This window comes from Panthera pardus, unplaced genomic scaffold, assembly GCF_024362965.1.
Source record: "Panthera pardus isolate Hobbes unplaced genomic scaffold, ASM2436296v1 HiC_scaffold_12, whole genome shotgun sequence".
Taxonomy (NCBI): domain Eukaryota; kingdom Metazoa; phylum Chordata; class Mammalia; order Carnivora; family Felidae; genus Panthera; species Panthera pardus.
This window is the reverse complement of record NW_026526677.1, coordinates 4,102,626-4,130,192: the sequence shown is the minus strand read 5'-3', so window position 1 is coordinate 4,130,192 and position 27,567 is coordinate 4,102,626. Positions and strand designations below refer to the sequence as shown.

General features: G+C 58.2%; 1 protein-coding gene across 1 annotated transcript; it reads right to left on the bottom strand.

Annotated features, from left to right (window-relative positions):
- Positions 1–559: 559 nt before the first annotated feature.
- LOC128776232 (basic salivary proline-rich protein 2-like) lies at positions 560–27,244 on the bottom strand. Its single transcript, XM_053900600.1, has 9 exons — positions 27,238–27,244; positions 25,311–25,516; positions 19,760–19,970; positions 19,247–19,403; positions 18,090–18,189; positions 17,694–17,780; positions 17,004–17,100; positions 6,397–6,568; positions 560–692 (listed from the first exon to the last, which is right to left on the bottom strand). Exons 1-9 carry the CDS (start codon positions 27,242–27,244, stop codon positions 560–562), a joined length of 1,170 nt encoding a protein of 389 aa, XP_053756575.1.
- Positions 27,245–27,567: the final 323 nt, after the last annotated feature.

Below are 27,567 nucleotides of genomic sequence, written 5' to 3'. Positions count from 1 at the left end.
ACGTGCCAGGAACCCCTCACGCCGGTGGGAAAAGGGTCCCACCTCTTCCCAACCCCTTGCCTTTGTCCCCTGGCAGCCCGCCTTTCCCTGGAAGTGGAGTCAGGCCGGATCCTAGGCAAAGAAATGAATTTCTAACCACGCAAGCCCTTTCCCTGTCACAAGATCTTGGACGACAACCCGGCAGGGAAGCCCGAGGGCTGTTGTCAGGAGCGGCGGCCAAGCCTCGGAATGACACAATCGTACCAGAACCCTGAGCAGTCTGAGGAATTAAAAAAAAAAAAAAAAATCCTCTCCTCCTCCTCTCGCCGCTGGGGGAGGGGGGTCCGCTGGGGAGGCCGGGGGTTGGGGGGAGGGGGGAGGCGCGGTGGCCGTGGCAGCCGGCAGCCGGGGCAGCTCCATTCATGCCTGCGGGGACCGAGGCCCCACGCGGAGCCTCCGGCGCTCCGCAGCCGCTGATTGGGCCGCGCTGCCGGCGGCTCAGCCAATCGGCTGTCTGGGAAGCTGAGCCATTCATGAAAGCGGCCGCGGAGAGGAAGCTCGGGGGGCGGGGTGCGCCGGGTTATCTCCGAGCCTCGCGGTCCTTGTTGGGGCCACCGCTCTTCCGTCCTGCTCTCGACTCCTGGCCCTCCCGCTGCACGCAGGGGCCTTGCAGGGAAGGCCCGGGTTGGAGGCTGGGGGCTGGGGGCTGGGGGCTGGGGTGGGGGGGGTGTGCGCTGAGGAGCAGGACGGGCTTTCTGGAAGCGCCTCCCGGGCAGGGCCTGGCCGCCAAACTCTGCCTCCCTCAGTCAACTGTGGCCATGAAGTCATTTTTTTTTTACCCCCGCTGATTGAAATCATCTGTTTTCAGTTCCCCGACAAATTCATTGAGTTCCCTCTGAGGTTGGGGCCCCTCGGCTGCACGGTCTGAATCTGTAGCCGTGGCCCAGCCCGGCACGATTTCGTCTTCTTGCATCTACACGGGCTCCGGTTTCCAGAGCCCCGGTGGAAAACGCATGTGTGTGGGCGAGGCCGGTGGGCTTTTGGCAGGGCCAGCAGGGATGCTTCCAAAAGGGCTGTTTGCCGGGCCTGGCCGTAGTCCCCCAGCCCTGGCTCTCTGATGGTCAGATTCCGGGGGCCCCAATGGCAGTGTGGCCGAAGAAAGGCACAGAACCCCACACATCTGCTCTCCTAGAGGGGAAATGGCCAAGCAGAATGCTGGCCTCATCTCTGCAGGATAAGCCCCTCATTTCCTCTTGTGATACAGCGAGTGGCTTAAAAAACACACTCCTGGGGCCCATGTGGACTTATATTTTGGGAGTGGCTGTTCAATCAGGAGGAGGGGCGGTGTCTGCTTTTGCAATGACCCATTGCAGAAGCATGCTAATGGGTGCCCTCACTCCACCGTCTTGCCTCCTCTCTGAGCCTCAGTGTCCTCCTCTATAAAATGGGCATAAGGACACCTGGCCCTCAGTCATGTGAGCATCTGCTAAAACGAGGGATTTGAGGCCCAGCCCTCTGCCTGGCACATGGTGAGAACCCTGTCTGACATCGGTTGTTGCTGGTGAGGTCAGCAGCGACTGGCCTAGAGGACAAAAGGGAGGGTCACGTGCCATTTTCCGGGCAGCAGGATCACGGCACGCGGCCAGCAGAGAGAGCAGTGGGCTCGGGAGCCTCGGGGACACCCTTTCTCAAGCTGCTGAATGCCCACCCCCTCAGCAACATGCCGGAACCACTGGGGGCATGAGCACCAGGGGAATTTTTCTCAATGGAAAGATTTCTTCATCGCAAGTGTTTCGCAAACCCCTCCTGGGCTGTTGATAATGAACCTTGGCTTCTTGACTTCCAAGTGTGTTACATAAGCCTAAGAGTTTGGTTTAAAAAAAAAAAAAAGTATGAAGTATGGAACCAGAGATAGCAGGTGGGAGGGTCCAAACCTGTAGCTGTTCAAACTTTGGGCCACCTTCCAGGCTGCAAGGACTCCCTGCTCCCAGGCCTGTCGGAACCATGCCGGGGAAGGCGAGGGTGAAATCCGAGATGGGGTGCCAAAGAAGCCAGGGCTGCAGAACGGCGGGGTGGGTGCCCCCCTCACAGCCAGGCAGCCTGCACCCCTCCCCCGGGCAGGACCCCGTTTCCTTCCAGCAGCTTCTGTGTCTGGGTTGGGCAGAGAAGGGTGCCCCCAACCCTGTGCCCATCGTGGTTGGCTCTGCAGCACGCACGAGGTAAAAGGGTGCGTGTGCGGAGATGGGGAAACCAAGGCCCAGGTATGGGCAGGGCCACAGCGGCCTTGCACCGCTGCTCCCTCCAGAGGCCGTGGGACCCTGGGAGGTGGGGAGCGTGGGGAGCAAATAAAGGAAGCAGAAGAGGAGCAGGCCGAGTAGGGAAGCCAGATGTCACCCCTTCTCACTTCTGCTCTGGGGTGAATGGCCTTCTCTTTTCATTGGTTTTCTTAAAGGTGTTGCCGGGAGGTGGCGGGGGGCGGGGCATGGGTTTCCTAATGTGGCTCTGTGTGCTACCTTCGGCAATGCAGATACAACTGAAGAATCCTCAGTTCCCCATTTCAATGCGGGGTCGGGGTCCTGCTGAAGCTCTGCAGGTGGCTGCAGACCGGTCACATGCCTCCCTGGGCCCTCCTTCCCCGCGTGCAGGGCGGAGACGGCAATGGATGCTCAGAAACCAGGAAGTGGAAGCAGGATGCGGTAGCTTTACCCGCTGTGCAAAATAGAGGGTCTTTTAAATTGTTAGAGCACATGACACGGCAGTCAGAAGCTGTGAGCATAATTAGAAAGTGTGTCAGTCAGAACCAGCTAGGTAACAAACAGTCCCCCAGAGCTGGATGCCGTAAAGCAGGGTCAGCAAACGGCTTCTGTGAAAAGCCAGAGAGTAAATGTTTCAGGTTTCACGGGCCACGTGGTGTCTGTTGCAACTCCCCAACGATTACTGTGGCACAAAAGCAGCTTCAGACAGAGCAGAAACGAAGGGGCTGTGTTCCAGTAAAACTTTATTTACATAAACAGGTGGTGAGCCACATTTGACCCACGGGCTGCGGATTGTTGGCCCTGAGTCATCTCCCGGGATGGTAGGAGCATCCCTGGAGGGGATGTTAAGGGACCAGACCCTTAACACTTCTGCTCACAAGTGAGCTGAATCCCTCTACTCCTGTGTCACTGGCCGACAGAGTCGTGTGGCCACGCCCGACTCCAAGAAGGATGAGCAGAACGGCCCGACCAGTTGCCTAGGAAGCAGAAAGCTGGAAATCTTTGTAAACGGTGTGTAGTCTCTGACCAACCCCCAACTGGAAGGTCCCCTCCCTGGCCACCAGTTGACTCTGTGAGCCTAGCAGGTCCTATAACTCCTCTGGCCCCTAGCTCTCCATGTGTAAAAAGAGAGACAAGTCTTCTAGATTCTTCTCGCATCTGGGAGCAGCATTACTGTCCTGGATCCCACTTTCCCTAGCAAGGGACAATGATTTAATTCCATCGCACATCCATGGAGCAAAGGCCGGGAGTCACTCAAGGTGTTTCTGTCCCACCCCCACCACCAAATGCCTATGTTGAAGCCCTACCCCCCCAACACAACAGTGTCAGGAGCTGGGCCTCCGGGAGGTGGTTAGGGTCAGATGCGGTCATGAGAGTGGGCCCCATGGTGTCATCAGTGCCCGTCTAAGAAGAGGAAGGACCAGAACCCTCCCCGTGTGCATGCACTGAGGAAGGCCGTGGGGGGACATGACCAGGAAGACTCCAACCAAGCTGGCACCTTGATCTTCGACTTATGGCCTCCAGAACCGTGAGAAAATAACCACAGCCAAGGGGGCAGTGTGGCAGCGGCCCCGATGGGCTGACGGCAGGATTCAGAATTTCTTCCAGTCACCCCGAGTTGTGAGTTTCCACTTTCACCCGTCACTCTGGGGCTGGCGTGGCGGGGTCGCTGGCCGCGCGTGACTCTGGGCAGCTTGGGTCAGGTTGGGGCCGGGTGACTCGGGGAGGGAGGCAGGAAGCTGGCTTTCTGATGAGGGGTGGCGTGAACCGGGGAAGATAGGCTTACCGTCCGGGCCCACGGGGAGCCTGCTGCACCTCTGGCCACCGCTCAGGGCCACTCGGTCCACCAGGACGGAGAGCGAGGGGACTTCTGCCCTGATCGGGGGTCCGCGTCCTTGCCGTTACCGGGACGGCTCAGATGTCCGGTCTCCACGGGGCTTGCGCTGGTTGTCCTCCGTGTGCCCGAGCCTCCTCCCTCTGACTTGCATCCACTCTCGCTCCCCAGAGGCCTCCGCCGACCGCCTTTCTGACATCACGGGCCCTGCCCGCCCCCACTGGGCTCCCCTCCCATGCCTCCGGCTCGTTCTCAGCCCACAGCTCTGGTCCTTCCAGGGAACCTCGGGGTTTTGTCTTCTGTCTCCACTTTTAAATATGAGCCCCGCTAGGACCAGCATTTTTGCCCGCTTTGTTCTCGGCAGCACCCGTCCCCCTCACATTTGGACAGGTGCCTGGCACACAGTAGGTCCTCAATACGTGTTTGCCAAGTGGGGGAAGTCATGTCACTGAAGCGAGGCGGCCACACCTGGGGAACAGGAGACCCTCCGGCAGGGTCCCTTTGCCTCCAAAGAAGAATCTTCTGGTTTCGTGGGCTCGCGAAGGCCTCCAGGGTCGCCTGCGCCCTGCGGGCATTGCCATGCAGTTCCCTCCCCCATCGACGGCATCATGGGAAATCAACTTGTGGTTCAAAATGGAGGAGAATGATAAAGAAAACGCCTTGTGAGGTTTGAAAAGATTTCTCATTTTCAGGAGGGAAATTTGGACTTGGGAGACAGGGTGGGAGAAACATCACAAGCCCCAGTACCTCGGAGGGGCCTTCTTGCCAGATACGCTCTGTCATAAAGAGGAAAGTCTTTGCAAGTGGAAAGTGGCCGTGCTAAACATAGAAGCCGGGACGTAGGGAAGTGAAATCTTTCCTCATATCCTTCAGAGCTCGCGGTTTTCTCCCCCAGCTCAACCCCATCCCTTTGGCTCCTGACTTCGGGGGGGCGGGTGTGGAAGGCGCAGGAGGTGGGAGAGCGGTCAGAACAACAGAAGCTGAATCGTTTTCAGCACGAATCAAAAATGCAGCCTTATACAGACGGCCCTGAGTGCAGAGCCCCGGGGTGGCAGGCGGGTGGCCCAGTGGCCCGGGAGGACTGGGACCCGGCCGGGGTCCGTGCAAAGGCCGGCTGCCTGTTTCCTTATGTTGGGCTCCGAACATCCTGGGCCACGATGCCCGAGCCCTATGTGTCACTCTAGACATGGGGAGATGGACTGTCCCCAGCCCAAACCGGGCTTGCGGCCTTCGGGAAGAGTGGGGCTGTCTTGTGATGCCCGTCAGTCTGGCACTGAGGCCCTGGCGCACAGGGACACATTCACCGACGGCAGCGAAGGAGACGCCCGAGGCCCGCACGAATGCAGGCCGACCCCACAGTTACGACCACGGTGATCTTGTGGTCTCCGCGCCCGGGGCCCCGCCTGCCACCAGAGGCAGAATTCTGCATGCCTCCAAGTCAGGCGTTTCCGACAGTTTTTCCTGCCCGAGTCAGAGGGCAGGATGGGATGGGGTCATCTGAGCCCCAGCTTCTAAGGCTTGCCTCCAAAAATAGGCCTTTCTTCCTGTGTCCAGGGCTTCGCCACGGGCCCTGCAGGAAAACGCACGTTTCCAAGGCGGACATCTGGGAGCTCCAGCCGGCCACACGCTCGGGAGCCAGGCCACAGCCAAGTGTCACGGGACCCTGGGTGACACCTGCCCCCCCCCCCCCCCGCCCCGTGGCTCCCATCCCCTTCCTTGGGTAAACGGTGCACATTTTTAGATCCTGAGTCAGGGAAGAATCTGGGCGTGTTGGGACTAGCAGGTGGGTACTCCAGGGACGGCTCCTCCTGCCATGACCCCGGCAAACTTTCCAGAACTTTCTCTTCCCCCCACTCTGGAAACCTGTGGCCACCCAGCCCGGCAACGGAGCCTGGGCCGCTGCCCCGGGAAGGCCGTCCCCGCTGCTGTCCGGCTGCCCAGGCATGAGTCACAGCCTGGTCTCAGCAGTGCCCTGCGGATTCAGAAGCTCGAGCCGTTTCCTGCAGATAAGTGATGATAAGTGCGGGGCAGACCTGGGGGGGCGGGGGGGGGGGCACACTGGGAGAGAGCCCTTCCTTCAGAGCCCCCGAGTGCTAATGAACAATTCCAAGCATCAGCTCCAGCAGCATTTAGGGATTTCCTCATCAGAGTAAACTTCCTCCCGTGTTATCTTCATTTTTGGCATCTGATAGGGTCCTTTTCTGGTCTCGTTTATTTATTTTTTTCCGCTCCAAGACACAGGCTGAGCAGCGCTTAGCCCCTGCGGGCGGATGGGCAGGTGAGGACGCAGGCCTGTTTGAAGCGCGGCCAACGGCCCCCGAGGCCCACCTTCGCAGGGGCTGCCTCGGTTTCTCTTCCTGCGCCTGTTCCCGGGGCGGTGGCGGGGGCACGGCTGCGGGGCGCCCGCCGGATTCTGCCGCGAGTCCTCCCGACTCCCGGACCCGGGCTCCCCCCGACCGCCGTCCACGCTGCGAGGCCGAGTCCCCGGGGTTCCCCGAGCCTGAGGCCAAAGCGCGAACCACAAGGGCGATCACGGCGCGTGCCCTCTGGGGCCGAGGCCCTGGGCGCGCGTCCCCCGAGCGGGGGCAGCGAGGCCTGCTTTGCGCACCGCAGCTCCAGGCCTCTCGGCCGCGGCTTCCTGCGGCTCAGCCCTGGCCTTGGAAGGCGAATTTTGGCCGCGCTAGGTGGTTTCCTGGAGGGCCGGCTCCTGCCTGGAGCTGACAGGCCTCTCCCGGCCAGATATGAAAGTAGATAACACAAGTTTTGTTTGGGGCTGGACCATCGGTCAGGAAATGAGGTAGAGGCTGAAGACAGAACTGGTGTCACCGGGTTATTCTGGGGGAAGCTGTCCCTGGAAGGCCCCGTCAGCCCTTGTAACGATTGTGGAGAGGGCCCAGCGGGACCTCTCACAGGGATAGGCTGCCCGCTGCAGGCGATGCCCGCGATGCCAGCCAGGGGGCATTTGGGGCCCTCTCTCCAAGGACGGTTGTCCAGGCGGGAGCCCTGTGCCCTCGGCAGGGAGGCGGGGAGGCGGGGAGGCGGGGAGGCTGTGCCTGCGTCTGTGTGAGCAGAACGGACCCAGCACCTGCCCGAGTGCAGCCCGGAGTCCCAGACCTCACAGCCTGGCAGGTGGCAAATGGGGAAAGATAGAAGAAAGGGCAGATGGACAGACAGACTGAGAGGTGGATGGACAAGCAGAGGAGAGCACGGGTTGGAGGGAGGGAGGAGGGAGGGAGGGAGGGATGAGTGATGGAGGGAGGGAGAGAGGAGGTAGGGAAGGAGGGAGGAGGGAGGGAGGAAGGGGGAAGGAGGGATGAGGGCTGGAAGGAGAAAGGGAGGGAGGAAGGAGGGAGGGGTGAGGGGTGGAGGGAGGAAGGGAGGGAGGAGAGAAGGAGGGAGGGAGGAAGGAAGGAGGGAAGGAGGGAGGGAGGGATGAGGGATGGAGAAGGGAGGGATGAGGGATGGAGAAGGGAGGGAGGAGGGAGGGAGGGCAGGCACCAGTGGTTTCGACGGCACAGTTTTGTAGGGTGCTTTCTGTCTTTTTTCTGAGAGGAAGAAACTACGTAAAAATAATTCTAGAGCCCCTTGGGCTGCTGCACTTGGGCCAGCGGTATAGACGGCCTGTTTCTCCAGCAGACAGAGAGGCCAGCCCGTGCTGAGGGGCAGAGGCCTCAGGAGAAGTCCACAGGGCTGTGCTCTGTCTCCACCTCCTGGATGGCCTCCTGGCCTGGCCCTGGCTGCTGCCCCGCCCCAGCCTGCCTCCTGGCCCTCGCACAACCCCAACGACACAACAGGAACGACAGCGAGAGCCGGAAGGCTGTCGTGCACCAGACCCTGGGCAGAGCCCCCTCGCTTCCCGAGAGGGGGAGGAATATGGGCCCTGAGGCAGAAATGCAGGCTGCAGGGCCTGGGGAAGGGGAGGGGGCAGCTGTTTGTGGGGAGAAACTTTAAGGGAAAAGGGACCGTCTATGGGATGAACTGCCCACCCGATGTCTCTCCCGTTGAGGACAGAACACAGCTTTGGTCCAGGACTGGCATGGCGACCAGGGGAAACGCTTCACTTCCCAGCTTCTCTGGAAGTCGGAGCGGACAACGAAATGCCAGCGGGTCCTGGGAAGTTCCAGGGGTCCCCCAACCAGGCACCGCCCCCCACCCCTTCCACATTTTCCTTCCCACAGGGAAAGCTGGAATCACGGCTGGAGGCACAGCAGCCGTGTTGCAGCCATGAGGACAAAGCCACGTGCCCAGGGCGGGGAGGCAGGAAGGCAGAAGGAGATTGGGCCCCTGGAGGCACAGAGGTCCTGCCATGCCAGCCCAAAACTGCCCTCCTGATAGATAAATGGACCACACCTTCAAGTCGCAATGGTATGATTTTCTGTGGCCTGCGTCCAACGATCCCTCTGTGGCACGGCCGTCGGTGAGAAGCCACAGGACAACGTTATGATTCCTCCAGATGAACCAGGGTCAGGCCACCCCCAAGTCACAAAGGCCTCGGGGGCAGAGGGTCCCTCTCCCCAGCAGCTCCCTGACTGGGGGGCTCCTCAGGGAAGGCCAGAGGCAGCGATCGCCACACACGGCTGTAGGAATGTCGACATCTGGGCGGCGGGCAGAGCTGAGCTGTCGTCCTCAAGACCACCTGCCCGAAGGGGACAAGAGTGGGGCCCTGAGAGGGGCACCGTCTCCCTCCCCCAGGCGGAGGGCCCAGCACCGAGCACCAGGAATGAGCCTGACACTTAGAGAACATTCCAGAGAGAGAGGACCAGTTCTGTTCCAATAGGTTCATTCTTCCTTCCTGGGTAATTTTGAGGGACAGCGTTTTGGGGAAGGAACCCGAGTCTATGGCTCCCTGCAACCTTGTGTCTTGTGGCCTGCAGAATGCCCATGAGTGCCTTTGCAAAGGCTGGGACAGCTGGGAGGTGCCCCCAGGACACGGCAGAAGCGGATGGAGCTAGGATGCGCTCAGGCCGACCGGATCAGCTTCCCGCGGCCGCGGCCCCGCGGCCCCACAACCTGGGTCATTTTCTCAGTCTGGAGGCTAGACGTCCAGTCTCACTGGGCCGAGATCAAGGAGTCTGGGGGGCTCCGGTGCTCCTGGGCCGTGGCTCTGTGGTCACACGACCTCTCCCCTGTCTGTGTCACATCTCACACATCCCCCTCTGCCTGTCTCTTAAAGGGACACATGTGATGGAATTCGGGGCCCACCGGATAACCCAGGGAGGTCACCTCGTCTCAAAGCCCTGAAGTCAATCACATCCGCAAAGACTGTTCCTTCCAATGAGGTCATGTTGATGGTCTCCAGGGATTCGGAGGCGACTATCTTCGGAGGAGTCATTACTCAGCTGCCCACAGTGACGCTGCCTCTTGGAGGGCTGGGTTGCAGACCCCGAGCGGGGGTGGTGGGCCCAGAGCAGCCTCCTACACCCTGGGCTTCCTGGGGCTCCCCGTGCCCGGCTGCGGGCCGAAACTGCCCCTTGCAGAACATCGCCAGCGTGGACCGAGGCCCCGGGCGCCTCCAGCCCCGATTCCGGAAGCAAGAGGACGGGATGGAAAGCAACCCTGGGTCCCCATCTGCCCCACTCCGTGGCTTTGGGCCGGTTTTTCCTTTCTGAACCTCTCTGAACACTAATTTCCTCGTATAGGGTATGAACACCCACCCCGTGGGATTTGAACGGAACAGTTAGGCACCTAGTGCGCACGGACACTCGGGGTAGCCGTGGTGGGTGCGGCCGGGGCCAGCGTCACGATCCCGCACCATTTCAAGCTATGCCCGCATCGCTTGGCACAGGAAGGGTCCACGCTGACTCGGGGCGCTGAGCCCCCCCTCTCCCAGGAGGCGTCTCACCCCGTGAGGCCGTGACATCAGTGGGCAGGCTCCCCTGCTCCCCAGCAGAGCTGAGGACACGGCCAGGGCCTTCCGGGCAGCCGATGTGAGAAAAGCCACCTCTGCTGGTGAGTTCGCACCAACCTGGGCACCCAGCTGCTCGGAGCAGGTACCCCCAGGTCCCGCCTTCCTGCCTGGGTCTCCTGTCCTCCGGCCCGTGCCTGGGTGCCCCCAGCTGGCCCGCCTCTTGGCCTTCCTCTCTGTCCCCTGGCGGGGCTTACCCTCCGACTTGGCCACAGTGGCTTCCCTGGCTGGCCTCGGGCCAGGGTTGAACCTTCTCTTCTGTCCGTGCCCCTGTGTGGCCCTCTGCCGCAGACAGCCTGCGACCCTGGAGCTGGCTCCAGAGCCCGCCTTTGACTGGTCCCCCTCGCGAGCAGCCCCAGCAACGCCAGCAGGGCCAGCAGGCCCGAGAGACCCTCCTCAAGGGGGATCCTCCCGAGCGCCCGGTTCCTTGGCTATCACAGAACTCGGCTCTGAGTTTTATCTGACTCTGGAGGTCACCTAGACCTGTCCCCTGCTTGCTGCATGAGGGTGCCCTACCTGGGGACTTGGAATCAGATGCATGGGGACACCCCAGCTCTCCTTCCCGACGCCCCCAGGAACCTTCGGAAGCTACCCGCACACACAGGTGTGCACGGACGTGCACACGAGCACACGCACCCGGTCCCACCTGGGACAATGGTCTCTGCAGCGGGGACAAAGCGACTGCTGGCCTGCAGGGTGTGCCCTCCTTTGTAACGTTATTTACCCGTGAACCATGCTTCCCAAGTCCTATGGAAATGCATTCTCTGAGCCGGTCATCTCCTCGGCCGTCTATACACTTGTTGATCTACGGTGTGGGTTTTTCTAATAGAGCAAAGGAAATTTAGCACTCCTTGGCCAAAGGATCCTCGGGCGCGGGGCTCGAACCCGTGAACCATGAGATCATGACCTGAGCCGAAACCAGGAGTTGGATGCTTAACCAACTGAGCCACCAGGCGCCCCGACCCGGGGCTCCTTTAACCTGGGGGCTCTGATGCAGCGGGTGGGAGCAGGGCCCGGAGTCTGCGTTTCCAGCAAATTCCCAGCCGCTGGCCCAAGACACCCCTCCCGTAGCCCTGCGTGGAGATGCTGTCTTGTGTGCAGTTTGGAAATTGGCTGATTCAGGCATAGGTGAGCCCTACGCACAGGGCACGTTCCCGGCAGGGTGGGTTGAGCCAGGTCTCACCTTCGAGCACGGCACGCAGGCCTGGTGCAGACAAGTGCCACTAAATATCAGCTCAAGGGACGTCGGTGTTGGTGGCATTGGAGTTGGGTGTCCCGAGACCAAGGTGACCCCTCGCCGGTCAGAAGGGCATCCCCAGGCACACTATGGGTGAGCATTGGAGAGGGGACCCTTGCCCCTGGGGCTCCTGCCCCAGCAGTGTGAGGGGACGAGACGGGCCCTATCCCTGCCCTTTCCCGGAAGAGGAAGCTGGCCTAAGCAGACCACACAGCCAGACACACACACACCAGTTTCCCCCGACTATTCCTGGAGTAGACGGAGAGCTGTGTCGCGAACGTCCATCTGCCAGACCCGCTGGCCACGTCTCCTTGCAGACACAGAGTTCAGGGAAAAGCAAAACCCATGCTGGTTCTCCACCACTGAGGCAGGGCCCGGGAACACCGGGTCTGCCTTGCTTGTTTCTCTGAGAGCCTGGCAAGGAAGGAAGCGAGGTCAGTCCACGGCCCAACGGCACCACCTCCCCGGGCCCAGGATCTGGCCGGGGTTAAGGGACCGCTTGTGCCTGCCTCAGTCTCCTATTCTGTCGTATGGGAATCACTATACCACCCACCACCCAGGCTCATTCTCAGGGTCGGACGTAGTGACATATTGCCCGTAACGCAGGAGAATCTAGCAGAGGCCAAAACAGACATGGACCCCCGCCCTCCAAGTTGGCGCTCCCCACGCTGCTGATGAGTGCAGGTCCCCTGGCCCCACCCCTGCTGCGTGGGAAAGTGTGCATTTTTACGAAGCACCCGGACGATTTGTATGAGAAGGGAGTTTCGGGAAATGCTGTCCCGACTCAGCCAACCAGAGGAAAAGCAGAGCCTGATGTATCCACCGGCCTGGACTGAGCACAAAACAAGACAAGGTGTTAGGCATTTTGAGGGTGAGTGGTCTCCTATGGGGATAAAATGGCACCAGGGTTCCTCAGACGCCAGGAGGCAGGTGTCCTGGGCCCCCTTCCCAGCAGGCCCAAAGGACAGCAGAGGTCCAAGGCTAACATGTGAATACAGATGGGCAGATTGCTTTCAGGCCATTTGAAGGGAGCAGCGAAGGGAAAATGGGCCTTGAACTCGGGCGGACCTTTGTTTAAAACCTGTCACTCACAGCTGTGTGGCAAATCCAGGACCTCTCACTGTTCAAAGTGGGGTCCTCTGGTAAGCAGCATCCGCAGCACGGGGGGCTTGTTAGAAACGCAGGATCCCAGGCTCTGCCCCGGACCGCCGGAATTAGCTTCTGTGTTTTAGCAAGCTCTCTGGGGGGGTCCTGGGCCCTTGAGAGTTTCGTAAGCTTTGTCTTCGCCTCCTGGAGCCTCGATGTCCTGATTCGCCAAATGGGAGAACACAGCATATCATTAAGGATCCTCGTGGCTCCCACTAACACAAAGGTCACTTAAAATAGCATAAAGAGCCGGGAAATGTGATGGCCGCTGAACCTGGCAGCCCAGGGTCAGGCAGGTGTCAGGGTCAACATAGCCCGGTTCACTCCGAAGGCCCCTCTGGAGGTGTCCTGGCAATGCCCTGCTTTGCCTGTGGTTTTACGCTTAGCCTGGGAGCAAGCTGCTGTCACATGTTTTACTGTGAAGTTTGTCTTATCCTTTTAACACCCACAGGATCTGCAGTGATGGTCTCTCTTTTTTAAAAAAAACATTGTATTGTTTATTTTTGAAAGAGAGACAGAGAGCAAGCAAGGGAGGCAGAGAGAGAGAGAGAGAGAGAGAGAGACACAGAATCTGAAGCAGGCTCCAGGCTCCGAGCTGTCAGCACAGAGCCCGATGCAGGGCTTGAACCCATGAACCGTGAGATCATGACCCGAGCCGAAGTTGGACACTTAACCGACTGAGCCACCCAGGAGCCCCAATGATCATCTCTCGTTTCTTCTTGACTTGATGCTGTTGATCTTTCCAAGGACCAGTTTTTAGTTTTGTTGATCTCCTCCATTATCTCTGTTTTGCGTCTCTTTGGCTTCTGCTCGTATCTTTATTACTTCCTTCCTTTTGTTTACCTCGGCTTTATGTTGCTCTGTCTTCTCCAGGCTGGGTTTGGAGGAGCTTAGGTCCAAATTGATTCTGGGCTTTTCTTTTTTCCAAGGTCAGCATTTAAAGGTATGCGTTTCCCTTTAAGCACTACTCTAGCCACACCCCACGTATTTTGAAATGTCTTGTTATCATTCAGGATTTCAGTATTTTGAAGAAGAAGTATCAATTTATCGATCAGGATGATTAGTCCTGTTTTTCAATCCCCTATATATTTACGGATTGTTTGGGGTCTGGTTCCATCAATTATTGAGAGAGAAAGTTGAATATTTTACTATGATTGTGGCTTATTTATCCTTTAATTCTGTCGATCTTTGTTCGTGCATTTTGAGGTTCTAATAGTAAGTCCATACGCATTTAAACTTGCTGTGACTTCCTGATCAATTGTCCTTTTCATTATTATCTCAATATCTTCTCTGATGTTGATAAGGTCACTCTAGCTTTCCTATGCTTACCATTCACATGAGATACCTTTCCCATTCATTTCCTTTCATTCTGTGTCTCTATTTAAAGTATATATCTGGGTCCCCTGGGTGACTCAGGCAGTTAAGTGTCTGACTTTGGCTCAGGTCATGATCTCCTGGTCTGTGAGTTTGAGCCCTGCATTAGGCTCTGTGCTGACAGCTCAGAGCCTGGAGCCTGTTTTGGATTCTGTCTCTCTCTCGCTCTCTCTCTGCCCCTCCCCAATCACGCTCTGTCTCTCTCTCTCTCTCTCTCAAAAATAAATAAACATTAAAAAAATTTAAAGTACATCTCTTGTAGGCATATGATTCCGCATATGGTTGAGTCTTGCTTGTTTATTCAGTCAGACAACCCTTTCCTTTTAATTGAACTCTTTATGCCATTCATATTTAGTGCAGTTATTAATACTGCTGGATTTAGGCCTATCGTGCTATTATTTATTTTCTATTCGTTTCCTCTATTTCTTTCTCTTCCATTTCCCCCTTTTTGCTCTCTTTTGGACTATTTGGATGTTTTTTAGAATCCCATATGCCAGTTCTAAGATTTCCTTTTGGCTCATTTTTATATTTCTTTCTTCTCTGCTGAGATTTATAATTTTTTCATTCATTCTTGGTGTATTTTCTTTCCCCTCACTGAGCATAATTATAATAGTTCTTTTAAAGTCCTTGTCTGATAATTCCAATATCTGGATCATTTGGGGATCGGTATCTGTTGATTGTTAATGGGTCACATCTTTCTGGGTCTTTGAATGTTGAGTAATTTTGAATTATATCCTGGACATTGTGAATATTATGTTATGCTGACTCTGGGTTTTACTATAGTCCACTGAAGAATGTTGATGTTTTAGATTTTGCTGGAGACTTACCTGGTTTGACTCACATTGTAAATGCTGCCTTTCCATCTGTGGATGGTGGTGGAGATCTCAGTTCAATTCTTTAAGCCTTTGCTCTGCTGTTCTAAGCCTCTCCTCTGCACGTGTGGTTCTGGGTAGCCTGGGACTTCTGTGATGTCACACCCAGAATTCTTCTCCATCTCAGTCCTCTCTGGCGGCAGCTGTGGCTTCTCAGGTTCCTTTCTCTGGTTCCTCCAGCTAACAAAAGATGGAGAAGATCCTTCTGGCATCTTAGCCACACTGCTCTGAGCTTGCAGCCTGCCCAGGAGGAAAAGCCATAAAAGGTGGAGAACTTGCCTCCGTGCCACTACCACTTCAAGTTTAGAGTCCCTTCAACAATCTTCCTACATGTGTTTACTTTTCAGAATCTTCAAGTGATTTTATTTTGTGACCAGAGTTCACTGTTGTTATCCGTGGGAGAGCTAGTCTGGGGAGGAGTCCAACCACCGTACCAGAAGCCAGCTCTCTAGACACAGTGCTGGCAGTGCTGATGGGCTTACTCCTGCTGCCCGTGATAAAGTGGGAAAGCAGAGACAAGCAAAAAACAAAAAACAAAAAGGTCCGCTAAATATAAAGGAGCCAAGACTTGCTACAGTTGAATATCAAACCATTTCTCAATGCCCGCTTCTCTGATATTCCCAGATTAAGAAAAGGCTTTGGAGATGGGGCGCCTGGGTGGCGCAGTCGGTTAAGCGTCCGACTTCAGCCAGGTCACGATCTCGTGGTCCGTGAGTTCGAGCCCCGCGATGATCTCGCGGTCCGTGAGTTCGAGCCCCGCGTCAGGCTCTGGGCTGATGGCTCGGAGCCTGGAGCCTGTTTCCGATTCTGTGTCTCCCTCTCTCTCTGACCCTCCCCCGTTCATGCTCTGTCTCTCTCTGTCCCAAAAATAAATAAAAAACGTTGAAAAAAAAATTTAAAAAAAAAAAAAAAAAGAAAAGGCTTTGGAGCAAAGATCAAATTCAGGTTCAGATCATAAGAGCCTTTTTTTTCAGATCTCAGAAAGCTCTAAGCTGGTTGCCTCGCAGGTCCTTGCCATGAAATAAAAAGCTCTTCATAATCTTTGGAGAGACTCCCCACAGCACCGTCATGGGAAGCCCAGGGGAGAAGAGAGCTTACCTTGAAGAGAGTCATCTTGTCTTGCCTTGCCTAGCAGAATGGATTAAAACTGATTCATTAAAAAAAAATCCATTAAGTTGTTAAAGAATTGTAACAACTCACACTAAAAGACATAGAGACAGCTGAAAATAAAAAGAGGCCTTTGGGGGCACCTGGGTGGCTTAGTCGGTTCAGCGTCTGACTCTAGATTTTGGCTCAGGTCATGATCTCACTGTCGTGAGATCGAGCCCCGCGTGGGGCTCTTGTGCTGATGGCACAAGAACCTGCTTGGGATTCTCTGTCTCTCCCCCACTCATGCCATCTCCCTCTTTCTCTCTCTCAAAAATAAATAAATAAACATTTACATAAAATAAAAATAAAAAGAAGCCTTTGGACCCCTCAACTTCTATGGGCAGGAAACATACTGGGAAAAGGGCTTAATGGTAAGCATGGGAGGTTTTGTCTGGAAGAGGAAGTCTGGCTCAGAGGGCCAAACCCAGAGCCCAGAGCCCAGAGCCACAGGGACTCATTCCCAAGGAGCAGGACTGAGCCCCACACAGGGTACCGACAACGCATGCCCAGCTGGGTCTCAAAATCGCTATGGACTTAACGGCTGCCATTTTTACACACTGGAATTTCAACTGGGATTCCCGTGGCGGCTCTCTTTCTGTCCCACCACTGCATTTGGGTGTGAGGGCCAGGTAACTTGTCTCCGGTTCATGGTTGCCACTCAGGGAGCTATGGAGGAGCTATGCTCAAGAACCCGCATCTGAGGACCACTGTTCACCTGCAGTTGATGGAGAGCAAGGGATCCTAGACCTTGAGCTCAAGCTGTGATGGGATAAGAGTTGGGCGAGGGGGAACTATAGGGAAAAGCAGGGGGATACTTTGCCCGTGGGAGGGGCGTGAATTGTTGAGGCCAGAGGGCAGCCTGTGGTAGGGTTTTCCAAACGTGACCACCGCCATCTTCCCAGAACCCACTTGCCCCCCCAGCACAAGGCAGAGTCCTTTTCCCCTTGAACCTATGACTGTCTTGAACAGACTGTGGCCCGTAGTGAGGCTGTGGGATTTCCAGGTCATAAAAGTCAATCTATCCCGTCCCCCAGTCAGCGCTCACCCCTGGAATCCAGCCACCATGTTGTGGGGGCATCCGAGCCCCACACGCAGGCCACATGGGGGTGCTCCAGCCAACAACCCCTGCTGAGGACTCGGCCGAGAGCCCCACGTGAACTGCCGGATGTGTGGGTGAGCGAGCCTTCCCTGCTCTGCCCTGTCCACATCCCTGATCCACAGAACCTGTGAGCACAGCAGACGGTGGGCTTACACCACGGAGTTTGGGGCGGCTTGTACACGACCGCGGTGACCAGAGCAATGGTTTTGCAACAGATTCCCAGAGGCCGGATATGGTCACACTTCTCACCCTGGAAAGGGGACCGGGCCTCGGAATAAAGGGCCCGGCGTAACGTGCAGGACAAGGCCGATTGGTACGCAGTCCTGGGAAAGGGGTGAATGCTTTCAGGGGAACACACAGCACCCTCCGTTTGCGTCCCTTGCACCAAATGCAATTTGAAACCGCAGGGAAGGAGCAAGGTCCGGCAAACCTCTGGGAAGGTGAAGGAGAAGGGGCTGCAGATCTCTGTCGCTGCCTCTTCCCTCTTCGGCAGAGAATGGAAGAACATTTCTTAGCCGCTTGGATCACATCAGAATCTGAGCCTGGGGTTCGGTGCCCTCTTTCTTCCATTCTTTCTCTTGGATCCCTTTGCCTCTGAGGCATTATCTGTTATCGGCATCGTCTGTGGCCCTCCGCCCAGCAGCACCGCACGGCCAGGCAGCCGGCTGGGAGAGTCGGGTCCCGGCTCGACCCGAGCTCGCTAGGTTAGAACGAGCGAGGCTCCCCAGGAGACACACAGACCCCCAGGAATTTGACGAAGGCTGCTCTACCCTGACTCGTCGGCAAATCCAGATCCTGAGACAGCAGAGGGGCCCTCGCCCCTGGGGCATGTTTAACCCATACAGCAGGGCCGCTCTCCACTGGAGTGGTGCCAGCCCACACCCCCGGAGGCTGGTGCACCCCGGTGCTGGAGGCAGCCTCGCGCAGCGCCTAGCGCGGGGGTGGGGAAGGGGTTTCGTGTCGCATCGCACCACGTGCACACCTGGTTGGTGGGTCCTTGGCCCCAGGAGCTGGGCTGAGGACGTTTCGGGAAGGGGAGTCTAGCGTCTGCAGGAGAGAGTGCTATGATCAATTAGTGATGTCTGCCAGGGCTGAGAGGGGGTGGTGCCCAGGGTGAAAGTTACTCCCATGGAGCCTGGAACAAGCAGACTCTTCCTGCCCTTTAAAAGCCTTCTTCCCCTCCCTCCCGGCTGGAAGATCTTATTAGAGTTGTCACAGCTCACAAGCCCATCTCTGCACCTGCCCGTCAACCATCCGGAGCTCCGTGTTCACGTGGATGGGGTGGATGTGGGTCCGTGGCATCTGGCCGGGGCCTGGCTTCCAGCCCTCCGTGGCCACCCTGGGGGGGCCGAGGAGTCTTGCCCCCCCAGCCCATAAGACTCACCCTTTGACTCCCTCCCGATGGCAGTCAGACACTACCTAACTGTCCGCTGGGTAAGGTGCCCAGGTCTCGGTGGTAAATCTGGTTCCACTTACTTTCCAAGCTTCAAAGCAAGACCTGCTACGTGTCTCAGATCCGGGGACACCCCTCATCCCCAGAGGCCTGGTCCCTCTGGGAAAATGCCTCGCCCCTCAGGAGAGGCAGCTGTCCTGCTTTTCAGAGCCCAGACCTTCCCGCCGGACCCCAAGCTGGGCAGGAGTGCGGTCCCCATTTTATAGATAAGTGACCTGAGTCGTGGGTGACACAGCTGATCCGAGGCGGAGCCCGGGGTGAGCTAATTACAGCAGCCGCAGCCCCAGGTCCTGCCCTCAGACCGAAGGCTCGCGCGGGGCACCGAGTGCCAGCAGCAGGCTGGGAGCGGGCACCTTCGCCGACGGAAAACCTCCGCCAGCCGCTCTTAAGGAGCACACTGGTCTGTACCCTCCCACGGGAGCTCTTTGGAAGCATGCCTGATGACCTGGGCACATTTTTTCCAAACACACCCTTCTTCCCTCTCCCGAAATCTCAGTGTCTCTGGCCCATTTCCCTGCAGCGAGGCCAAGGCAGGCCCCAGGGCTGTAGAAGGGGTTCCTTCCCCAGCCACTGTCCCAGCCCGCTCGGTGGGGACGCTCCGCAGAGACCCTAGGCGGAGAAGTCACAAACAATTTCGCCGTGGAGGAGAACGCCAGCGTGGGTCTGCACCGCTGTGGGCTCTGGAGTCAGGGCCAGGCCAGCCCCGCCTCCAGTGAGAGCAGAGACGGGTCCACTCCGGCCGTGGGGACTCCAGAGTTTCCCGGGTGGGAGCGGGGACCTCAGAGACGCGGAGGCCGGACCGGGGGATCTTGGACACTCACCAGCCGCGGGGCGAGAGGGACGCGTCCAAGATCCCAGAGCAAACCCCTCAGGCCGCCGTCACATCAGCCCGCTGTGTGTGGGGTGTGGCCCGTCTGTTCCTGGCTCAGCCTCGCCGCCCCACTGCGGCCCCATCAGGCACATGGGCAACAGAGGCCCCGTGGCAACTGGTGGCTCGCCCTGGAGCACCTGCTTCCAGAGCGTGTCTGGTCCCTCTCGGTCCAGGACTCCTCCCCGCTCCTGGGGTGCGGGACCCCCAGGGGCCGCTGCCTGGGGGGACCCTACGGAGGAGCGGAGGGGCGTCAGCCCCCGGGGGGGGCTCCCTAGGACAACAGGGGGTCACGTCTCCCGACAGGCCCATGGTGCTCTTTCCGCCCCATCCCATCCGCTCCCCTGTGTTCTCGTCTTACCCACTCTGTTTATGAGCGAAGGGGGGCTCAGGGAGGGGAAGAGAGTCTCCCAAGGGTCACACAGCTCCCGAGTGGCGAGGCCCACGCACAAGCCAGGGTGACTCCTGGACCGTGACAAAGATGTCCCAGCGGTGGCCGTGTAGACAGGGTCGTGACTCCCCTCTGAGGGCTCCTCCAAGCCTGTGATGCCAGAGTCAGGGTGATGCAGGGTGTCCACAGCCCCCCACGCCGGGAAAAGCAGAACTCCGGGGGCTGCAGGGTCTCGGGGACCCGGGGGCCTGGGAGCAGGCCCTGCAGACGGCCCCCAGTGTCCCCAGGCATCCAGGAATGCAGAGAGAAGCAGGAGCGGGTTGCTGCCATCTGGGACCCAGCGTCTCGGGCAGGCGGGGGGTTGTGTGGGCAAATGGACACCAAGTCACGAAACGTCACCACGAGACCCTGAAAGTTTCAGCCGGGAGCACCAGGGAAGTTTCCCCGAGGAGGGAGGCCCGCGTGGAGGGGGCGGGGGCTAGGGACAGAGCGGGGTGGGGCCCGAGGTGTGCTGGGACTGACAGCGGTCACCGTGGGAGGAGGCCAGGCCCGGGGGGGCGGGGGGAATGCAGTGCCACCACATCCTCACAAGGAAGTGGCTGTCCCTGTGCGTGGGTGACAGACTGGGCGGGTGGCTGAGCGCAGGTGATGGCTGGGGCCGGAGCGTGGACAGTGCTCAAAGAAAGAGGAGCCACCGGGTCTGCATCTGATGGTCAACTAGAGGAAAAAGAGCCCGTGTCTTCCACTTGTTTATTTGTGGCTCATGTCCCTACTTTGTCACAAAAAAAAAAAAAAAAAAAAAAAAAAAAAAGACGGGGGTATTTGAGGTGGTTTACAATATGTGATTTTTAGTGAGAAGAAACTAAGAGGAAGAGACCGAGGAGGCAGAGGCAGTGGGCAAATATATGCCATAAGGTCCTCTCTGCATGCTGTTTGGTGTGGCAACGCATGTGATGCTGAGTTCCCTGGCAGCCAATGCAAAAAGGAAAACACGTTCTGCCAATCAGTCGCAAGCTGCTGGGAGGTGTTGGGCTCCAGCTACTTCTGGACAAGAAGACGAATGTCATGTCCAGATCGTGCGGACTTGTATGCATGCACGATGCGTGCTCTTGTAAGCCTCCCTGGGGACGGGCGTACGGCTCAGGCCTCGTACAAGGGATGAGCCTCAGCAGACAGGTCTGCTGCAGCCTGGTGGCTGGGCTTCTTCGAGCTGTGCCCGAGTGCAGCTTCCCACGAGGAGTGGGAAGCATCCAAATTCAAAGCTTGCAACTGCCCACACCCACAAGATTCTGCAAAGTCCCCACCCCCCTTACAGACGGGACCAAACCACAGCGCTGGGGGCGGGGCCGGGGCGGGCGACAGGCACCACCCCACCTTGGAAGCCGGTGTTCAATCTTGGCTGCGCACTGGAATCATCCGGGAGCTTTAAAGACTGGTCCCTTGGGGCGCCTGGGTGGCTCGGTCAGTTAAGCGTCCGACTTCGGCTCAGGTTATGATCTCACGGTCCGTGGGTTCGAGGCCCGCGTCAGGGTCTGTGCTGACAGCTCGGAGCCTAGAGCCTGTTTCGGATTCTGTGTCTCCCTCTCCCTCTGCCCCTCCCCTGTTCATGCTCTGTCTCTCTCTGTCTCAAAAATAAATAAAAACGTTGAAAAAAAAATTAAAAAAAAAAAAAAAAAGTCTCTGGTCCCCGGCCCCACCCCCAGTTCTGATCTCATCTGCTCTGGGTGTGGTCCAGGCGTGAGGGTTTTTAAAGTTCCCAGGTGATCCTCACGTCCAGCCAAGTTGAGAACCGAGACTCCGGGAGAGCCGGATTACCCGTCCTCTGTGCCAGCTCGCAGTTTGGCAAGCGTCCAGCGGCAGAGAATTGGGGTGGTGACCCGAGGGCCCAGTCCCCAGGGAATGATGGGGAGGGAGCGTGGCCCCGGCAAACCCCAGGCCTGAAGGGAGGGCCACCCACCTTGATGTGGAGGTTAATCGATGGCCATGGAGATCCTCCAAAAATAACTTGGGCCCTGCTCCAAGGTCCTATCAAGTGGGTGACGGGGCCCCCAGTTTTACTCCTGGGATAAGCTTTTCCCAAAGGGTGTTGCCCCACACGATACATACGACATTACGGAGGAAAACGTCCACGGGCAAAGAGGTTAAGAAATCTACACACCAACTCCAGCAGGTCCCCCTCGGGTCCTGCTTGCCATTTCCCAAGGGCCCCTGGGTCCCCCACTCTGGCCGTACAACACTGTTTCCCCATCTAGCGTTCTCAGGATCCGGCTCTCGGAGCTGGTTCTACCGCACACGCACTGGGAAAAGCTACCGTCATCATCCCAGCCGAGTCCGGTCGTTAAAAAAAATAACAATTTATTAAAGAACTCACAGGGCCAGCACACGTATGGCACCCAGCTTGGAGCACGGAAGCTGCCCGGTGAGCCTCCCGAGATAAAGCAGCAGAGACATGTACCCACAGGTACGCGGGCAAGTTGAAACTGACTTGTCAGCACTTTGCTAAACGTTGGCAGAGGTGTGCCGAGAACAGCCTTTCGGGTTTGGGGACCGCTTCCTGACGGTAGTTACGTACTGGCTCCGATCACCTTTTAAGGAGATTTCCAGCTGGTAACAAAACAATCACGCTGGTAGCAGGGTTAATATATTTAACACACCAACAGCTCTGAAAAACGAATGAGGGGGGAAGATGCTATAAATCAACAATGACAAGAGGCAAGAAAAAAGTCATCGAAGAAGTAAGAACTGGTTTCTAACCGATGCATGATCCAGTAACAAACATCCCCAAGCCTTCAGCGGCTTGTAACTGTGGCAGTTTGTTTCTTTAAAGTGGAAGGCAGCAACGTTTCTGCTCGTTGCTCAGTCAAGAACGCAGGGTCTTGGATGCTCAGTGTCAGCACAGGCTTCTGGGGTTCTTGCTGGGAGAAGGTATGACACGGCAGGATGTGTAGACACTGCATCCCGGGGAACCTCTACCCTCCCCCGAGCCCGGGAGGAGATGCTGCTATTTGTGGACGGCCCCAAGATCTGCCACCGTGAAAAATAGTCTCCTTGTCAGCTAAAAAAATGAGAAGCGAATCCGAGCGACGGAGAGACGTGATGCGATCCTACTTGCCGCCTCCTGTTAGGCAAATGCTTATCTGGTTTTGAGTGCAGGTGCTGCTTTATTCTAAATCGGGAGACGAACTATAACCCACGGGGCAAGTCTGCTGCCTGTTTTTGCACAGCTGTGAGCCAAGATCAGCGTTCAAATAACTTTTCGTGATTAAATACTTTTCCAAAAATTTTCGAGTCACTGAAATAGCTCGAAAGACGAATAGTATTTTGTGACCCGTGACAATTACAGAAGAGCCCCCTTTCAGTGCGCATTTGCTTACAGATCCTTACCGCAAAGGCAGAGCGGAGCGGTTGTGACAGAGACGACGTGTGGCCCCCAAAGTCTAAAATACGTACAGTCTGGGAGTGAATGTTCACCTTCTTAGTCTTTTGGTGGAGGGAAGGGAGGGGGCTGGGGATGAATGTTGAGAATCCAGCTCAGCACCGGGGAAGGTGGGAGCATTAGTGAAGGGTGGGGCAGACACCCATGCCAGAGGCAGCCAAGTCAAGTAGGAAATGGGGAAAAAGATCAAATTAGAGGGTCCTGGTGATCTCAGCAAGAGGGGGTTTATAGAAGTAGCCAGGAGAAGAGGCAGAGAACTGCTTTTGGTGAGAGTAGTTTTATGAATTTATCAATGGGTAATCAACAAGCATTGACAGCATTTGTCAAATATCGTCCACCTTGCTGGCTACTGGGGAAGTGATTTATCCATCCATCCATCCCTCCCTCCATCTTCCGTTCATCCATCATTCCTCCCTCTATCCATCCACCCATCCCTCCATTCATCCATCCATCCATCCCTCCATCCCTCCATCCCTCCATCCTTCCATCCATCCATCCACCCATCACTCCCTCCCTCCCTCCCTCCCTCCCTCCATCTATCCACTCATCCATCCATCCATCCCTCCATCCCTGCATCTATCCATCCTTCCATCCATCCATCCATCCATCTATCCATCCACCCATCCGTCCCTCCCTCCCTCCCTCCACCCATCCATTCATCCATCCATCTCTCCCTCCCTCCCTCCCTCCCCTCCATCCCTCCATCCATCCATCCATCCATCCATTGGTCCATCCATCCATCCATCCATCCACTCATCTACCCATCAGTCCATCCATCCATCCATCCATCCATCCATCCATCCACCCATCCATCCATTCATCCATCCATCCATCTCTCCCTCCCTCCCTCCATCCCTCCATCCATCCATCCATCTATCCATCCGTCCACCCATCCATTCATCCATCTATCCATTCACTCACTCATTTAACAAGTGTTTTCCGCGTATCCACTGTGGGCGGGGCCCAGTGGCACATGCTGGGAAAATAGTAGCAAATGAGATCAACAAGGTGCCTGCTCTCAAGGCTCTTGTTCAAATATGGGAAGCAGACAAGAAACACATAAACAGAGAGTGTTAGATGCTGTAGAAAAAAATCAGACACAGAGATGAGGTCCAGGTGACAGGCTGGGAAGGGAGCAGTGGCAGGTGCATTGGCCAAGCCTGAGCTCAGTAACTCGCTCGTATTAGCACCATCTGAATCCTCCCGATAGAGGGAAAGGCCCACTGCCTACACACACGTGCACACAAATGCATACATGGGCACGCACACACCACACCCAAAGCGTGATCTGGCCCACGGTGAGAAACGGACACCAGGGAAGTCCACGAGAACCACCCCGCAAGGGGGACGGCTGAGCTGCCTCCCTGACGGAAGAAAGAAAGTTCTAGAGCGTGTGAGGGTGGGGACAAGACGCTGAGGAGGAAACATGAGCCAAAAACTATGATGTCTGGTGTCAGAAATCACAGACTGGAGAGGGGGACGGAGAACTTTGGGGTGACTGGAGCCCGGGGAGACGCAAGGAGGGCCTGCGGGGGGCCATTAGGACCTCGCCGGTGAATTAGCCGTGGCCCGCCGGGGGGCAGTGACAACACCAGTAGTCGAGGCGAAGCCCAGCGGGCCCTCTCGCTCCTACCACCGTGGACACGGCGTTTGCTGGGGCGTCCACCCCACCCTCCACCCCGGGGCCCCAGGCCCGGGGCTCCAAACACCCCTGTGTCTCTGCTCCCCGTTCTTTAATTGGAGGGGGCGGCAAGGCTCTCACTTCTCATTCTCCTCTTTTCGGGGTGGAGATCACAGCCTTTCTGGAGCCTCGATTCCCACGGGGGGGGGCGGCGGCCCCGGGAGCACCCCCCCTCGCCGTCCGGAGCGGCCCGAGCCGGCCGCGGGCAGTGCGGGCCGCGGGGCCCCAGCGCTCAGCGTCTGCGCTCACACCCCGGGGTGGGGAGGGATTTCCATGGGGCTTATGGTGATTTATAATGGGAAACCTCCGCCTTCCCCCCACATTGTTCTCCCCTGACAGAGGGAAGAAAGAAGGCACTAAATCTCCTCTCATCATAAGTAATGATGAAGCCGGCCGCTTCCGGCCCCATCCCCAGTGCCCTCCACCGCGACAAAGTGCTCTATTGTCATCGGTTACATTTTTCTCAAAAAAACCTTCAGCCGCGCACAAGGCCAGCGCCATATCCTTAACTGGATCTTCCTCATTGTCTGCGCCCGAGGGAAATGGAATGTGTCAGTCTGAGTGATGCCCCTTCAATACTTTTCAGGAGCCCGCGCTCGGGGCTTTGGCCCGGATAAAGCCGCCCCCCCACCGCTTTCTCAGGCTCCGCGGCCCGGATGAAAGCCGGGCCCGCCGGCCGCAGCCACCGCGCCACCTGGCCCACGGGGACGGTGGGCTCGCCTCCCGGGCCGGTGGCCGCCCCCGTGTCCCCAAGTCGGCTCGGGGGTTCCCGGGGGCGGGAGGGCTCGGGCAGGGTGGCGCTGCGCCAGCGGGCCGGGGGAGGGGTTGGGGAGGAGGCTGGGGGTGGGGGTGGGGGGATCCCGAGGCCCCGCCAGCCGTCAGATGGGGCCCTGCCCCAGCCGTGCCCCCGGGCCCAGCTAGGGGGCCCACGGTTCCCACCTGTTGGAGTCTCGGAGACTTTCAAGAGACCACTTCCTTCACTTGCAAGTTCAAGGCCCGCAAAACCACATCTGGCCAAGCGCGTTCATCCACTCGTTCGTTTGTTTGCTCGGGGGGGGGGGGGGGGGGATGCTGTTACCTGTACTTCCCAGAGGTCGGGGAGGGGCGTCGGCCAGCAGCTTGGGTCCCCCCGACCCCACACTCACAGCAGTAAACGGAGGGCCCCATGGCAGGATGAAAACGTGACCTTGTTCAAGACGAGGGAGACGTCGAGACCTGGGGCATGGGGTGGTGGCAGGTGGGGGGCAGGCAGGGGGGGCGACCAGTGCAGACGATGGCATGCTCCGGCCCTGGAGAGGCTGCCCTGCTCTCAGCACCCCTCCACTCTCTGAGGCCCCCGGGACAGGGCCCTCCTCGCAAGGCCCCCGCCCAACCCGCACAGACTCGCCTCTCCCCGGCCCTCGTGAGCCCTCGGAGCAGCTGGGGGGGTGGGGGACAGCCCCGGGGCGCCTGGTGCAGCCCCAGCCCGCCTGTGCTGTGCTGTCACTCCCCGACTGTTGGCGGCTCTTGGTCTCCAGCCCCTCATCGGTCACTGTAGGGCTCAGTGAGGGCTCCCGGTGGGAAGGGCCTCCCCCGACCCCTCTGTCATCTGCCTGGGGAAACCGAGGCCCGCGGGGCAGGCTCCGTCACCCTCGTGAGCTTTATGTCCCCGGAGAAACAGCAGGGCGGGACCCCGGCAGCCCTGGGAGATTGATGGGTCGTGGGGCAAAGTCGGGAGGAGGTGTGCCAGCCCAGCTCTGGAGACGGGAGAGGCAGGGCAAGATCAGCAACAGCCCTTCCGCCCCGCGCCCCCGGTCCACAGCTGACAGCGGGCACAGGGTGAGCCCCGGCCGACCCAGACAGTCGCCAAGCCGTGCGCAGCCTCACTGCCAACGCACAGACTCGGTGGCTGCTTGAGGTCCTGTGTCCCGGGATGTTGGCTACACAGACCTTCATTACAGCTACAGCGCCCGGCAGCGAGGGGGACAATGTCCACGTGGTTTCCGTGCTTCCCTCTTTTCTCCAGAGCCGGGCCGATTCTGTGCCCCCAGAAGCCCAGCCCAGGCGCCCTCCCTGGAAAGCCTGTCCCTGATGGACCAGTCTGCAGGTGAGATGTCCCGGAAGGAGCCCTGCCCTGAGGGCCGGGGTGCAAAATCCCGCTTCGCTGCATCATGCAGCCGTGGCGGGATGAGGCCGGGGGCTGGGAGGGTGTCAGGGTAGGATGGCCCGAGGCTTTGCTGGCCTCCACGAGGACTTTGGAGTTTGTCCCGAAAGCAAACGGGGAAACCCGGGGGATGCTGTGGTGGTTTGTCCCCCGACCCCCCAAATCTCCCTCTCCTTTGCCACGCGGCTCTGCGTTTCCGCCCACGGGGGTGCCGAGAGTGCCTGCCTGCCCCGCGAGGCCCGGACTTGGCCATGAGATGCACGGAGGTTTGCAATGTCCCCGTGCAGTGTTTCTGCCAACGCACGAGAAAGGTGCTCGGTGTCCCACTGGCCCGAGGAGAATGAGGGGCCTCGAGCCGACCCGGAGCCCAGCCGGCGGGGGCCCAGCCCACTCGCCAGCCCCCAGGCCCCCTCACCCGCCATGCTTGCTGGGCTCACTTCCCAAATAAAGCTCCTTCTTCGTCCGTGCAGCCTGCTGGGCCGAACCCCGTGGACTGGAGGTGTGAAACAGCGAGCAACGTTTCTCTCCCGGTTCCGGAGGCGGGAAGTGCAAGACCGAGCTGGCAGACGGAATGCCTGGGGAGGCTCTGCTCCCTGGCTGGCGGACGGCTCATTGTGTCACGGGGCAGGGAGCAGAGAGAGAAGCGACTTCTCCGGTGACTTTTTCCCGTAAGGGCACTGATCCCGTGCTGGGGGCCCCGCCTTCATGACGCGCGGGTCCCCCTAGGGCCCCACCTCCTAGCCTG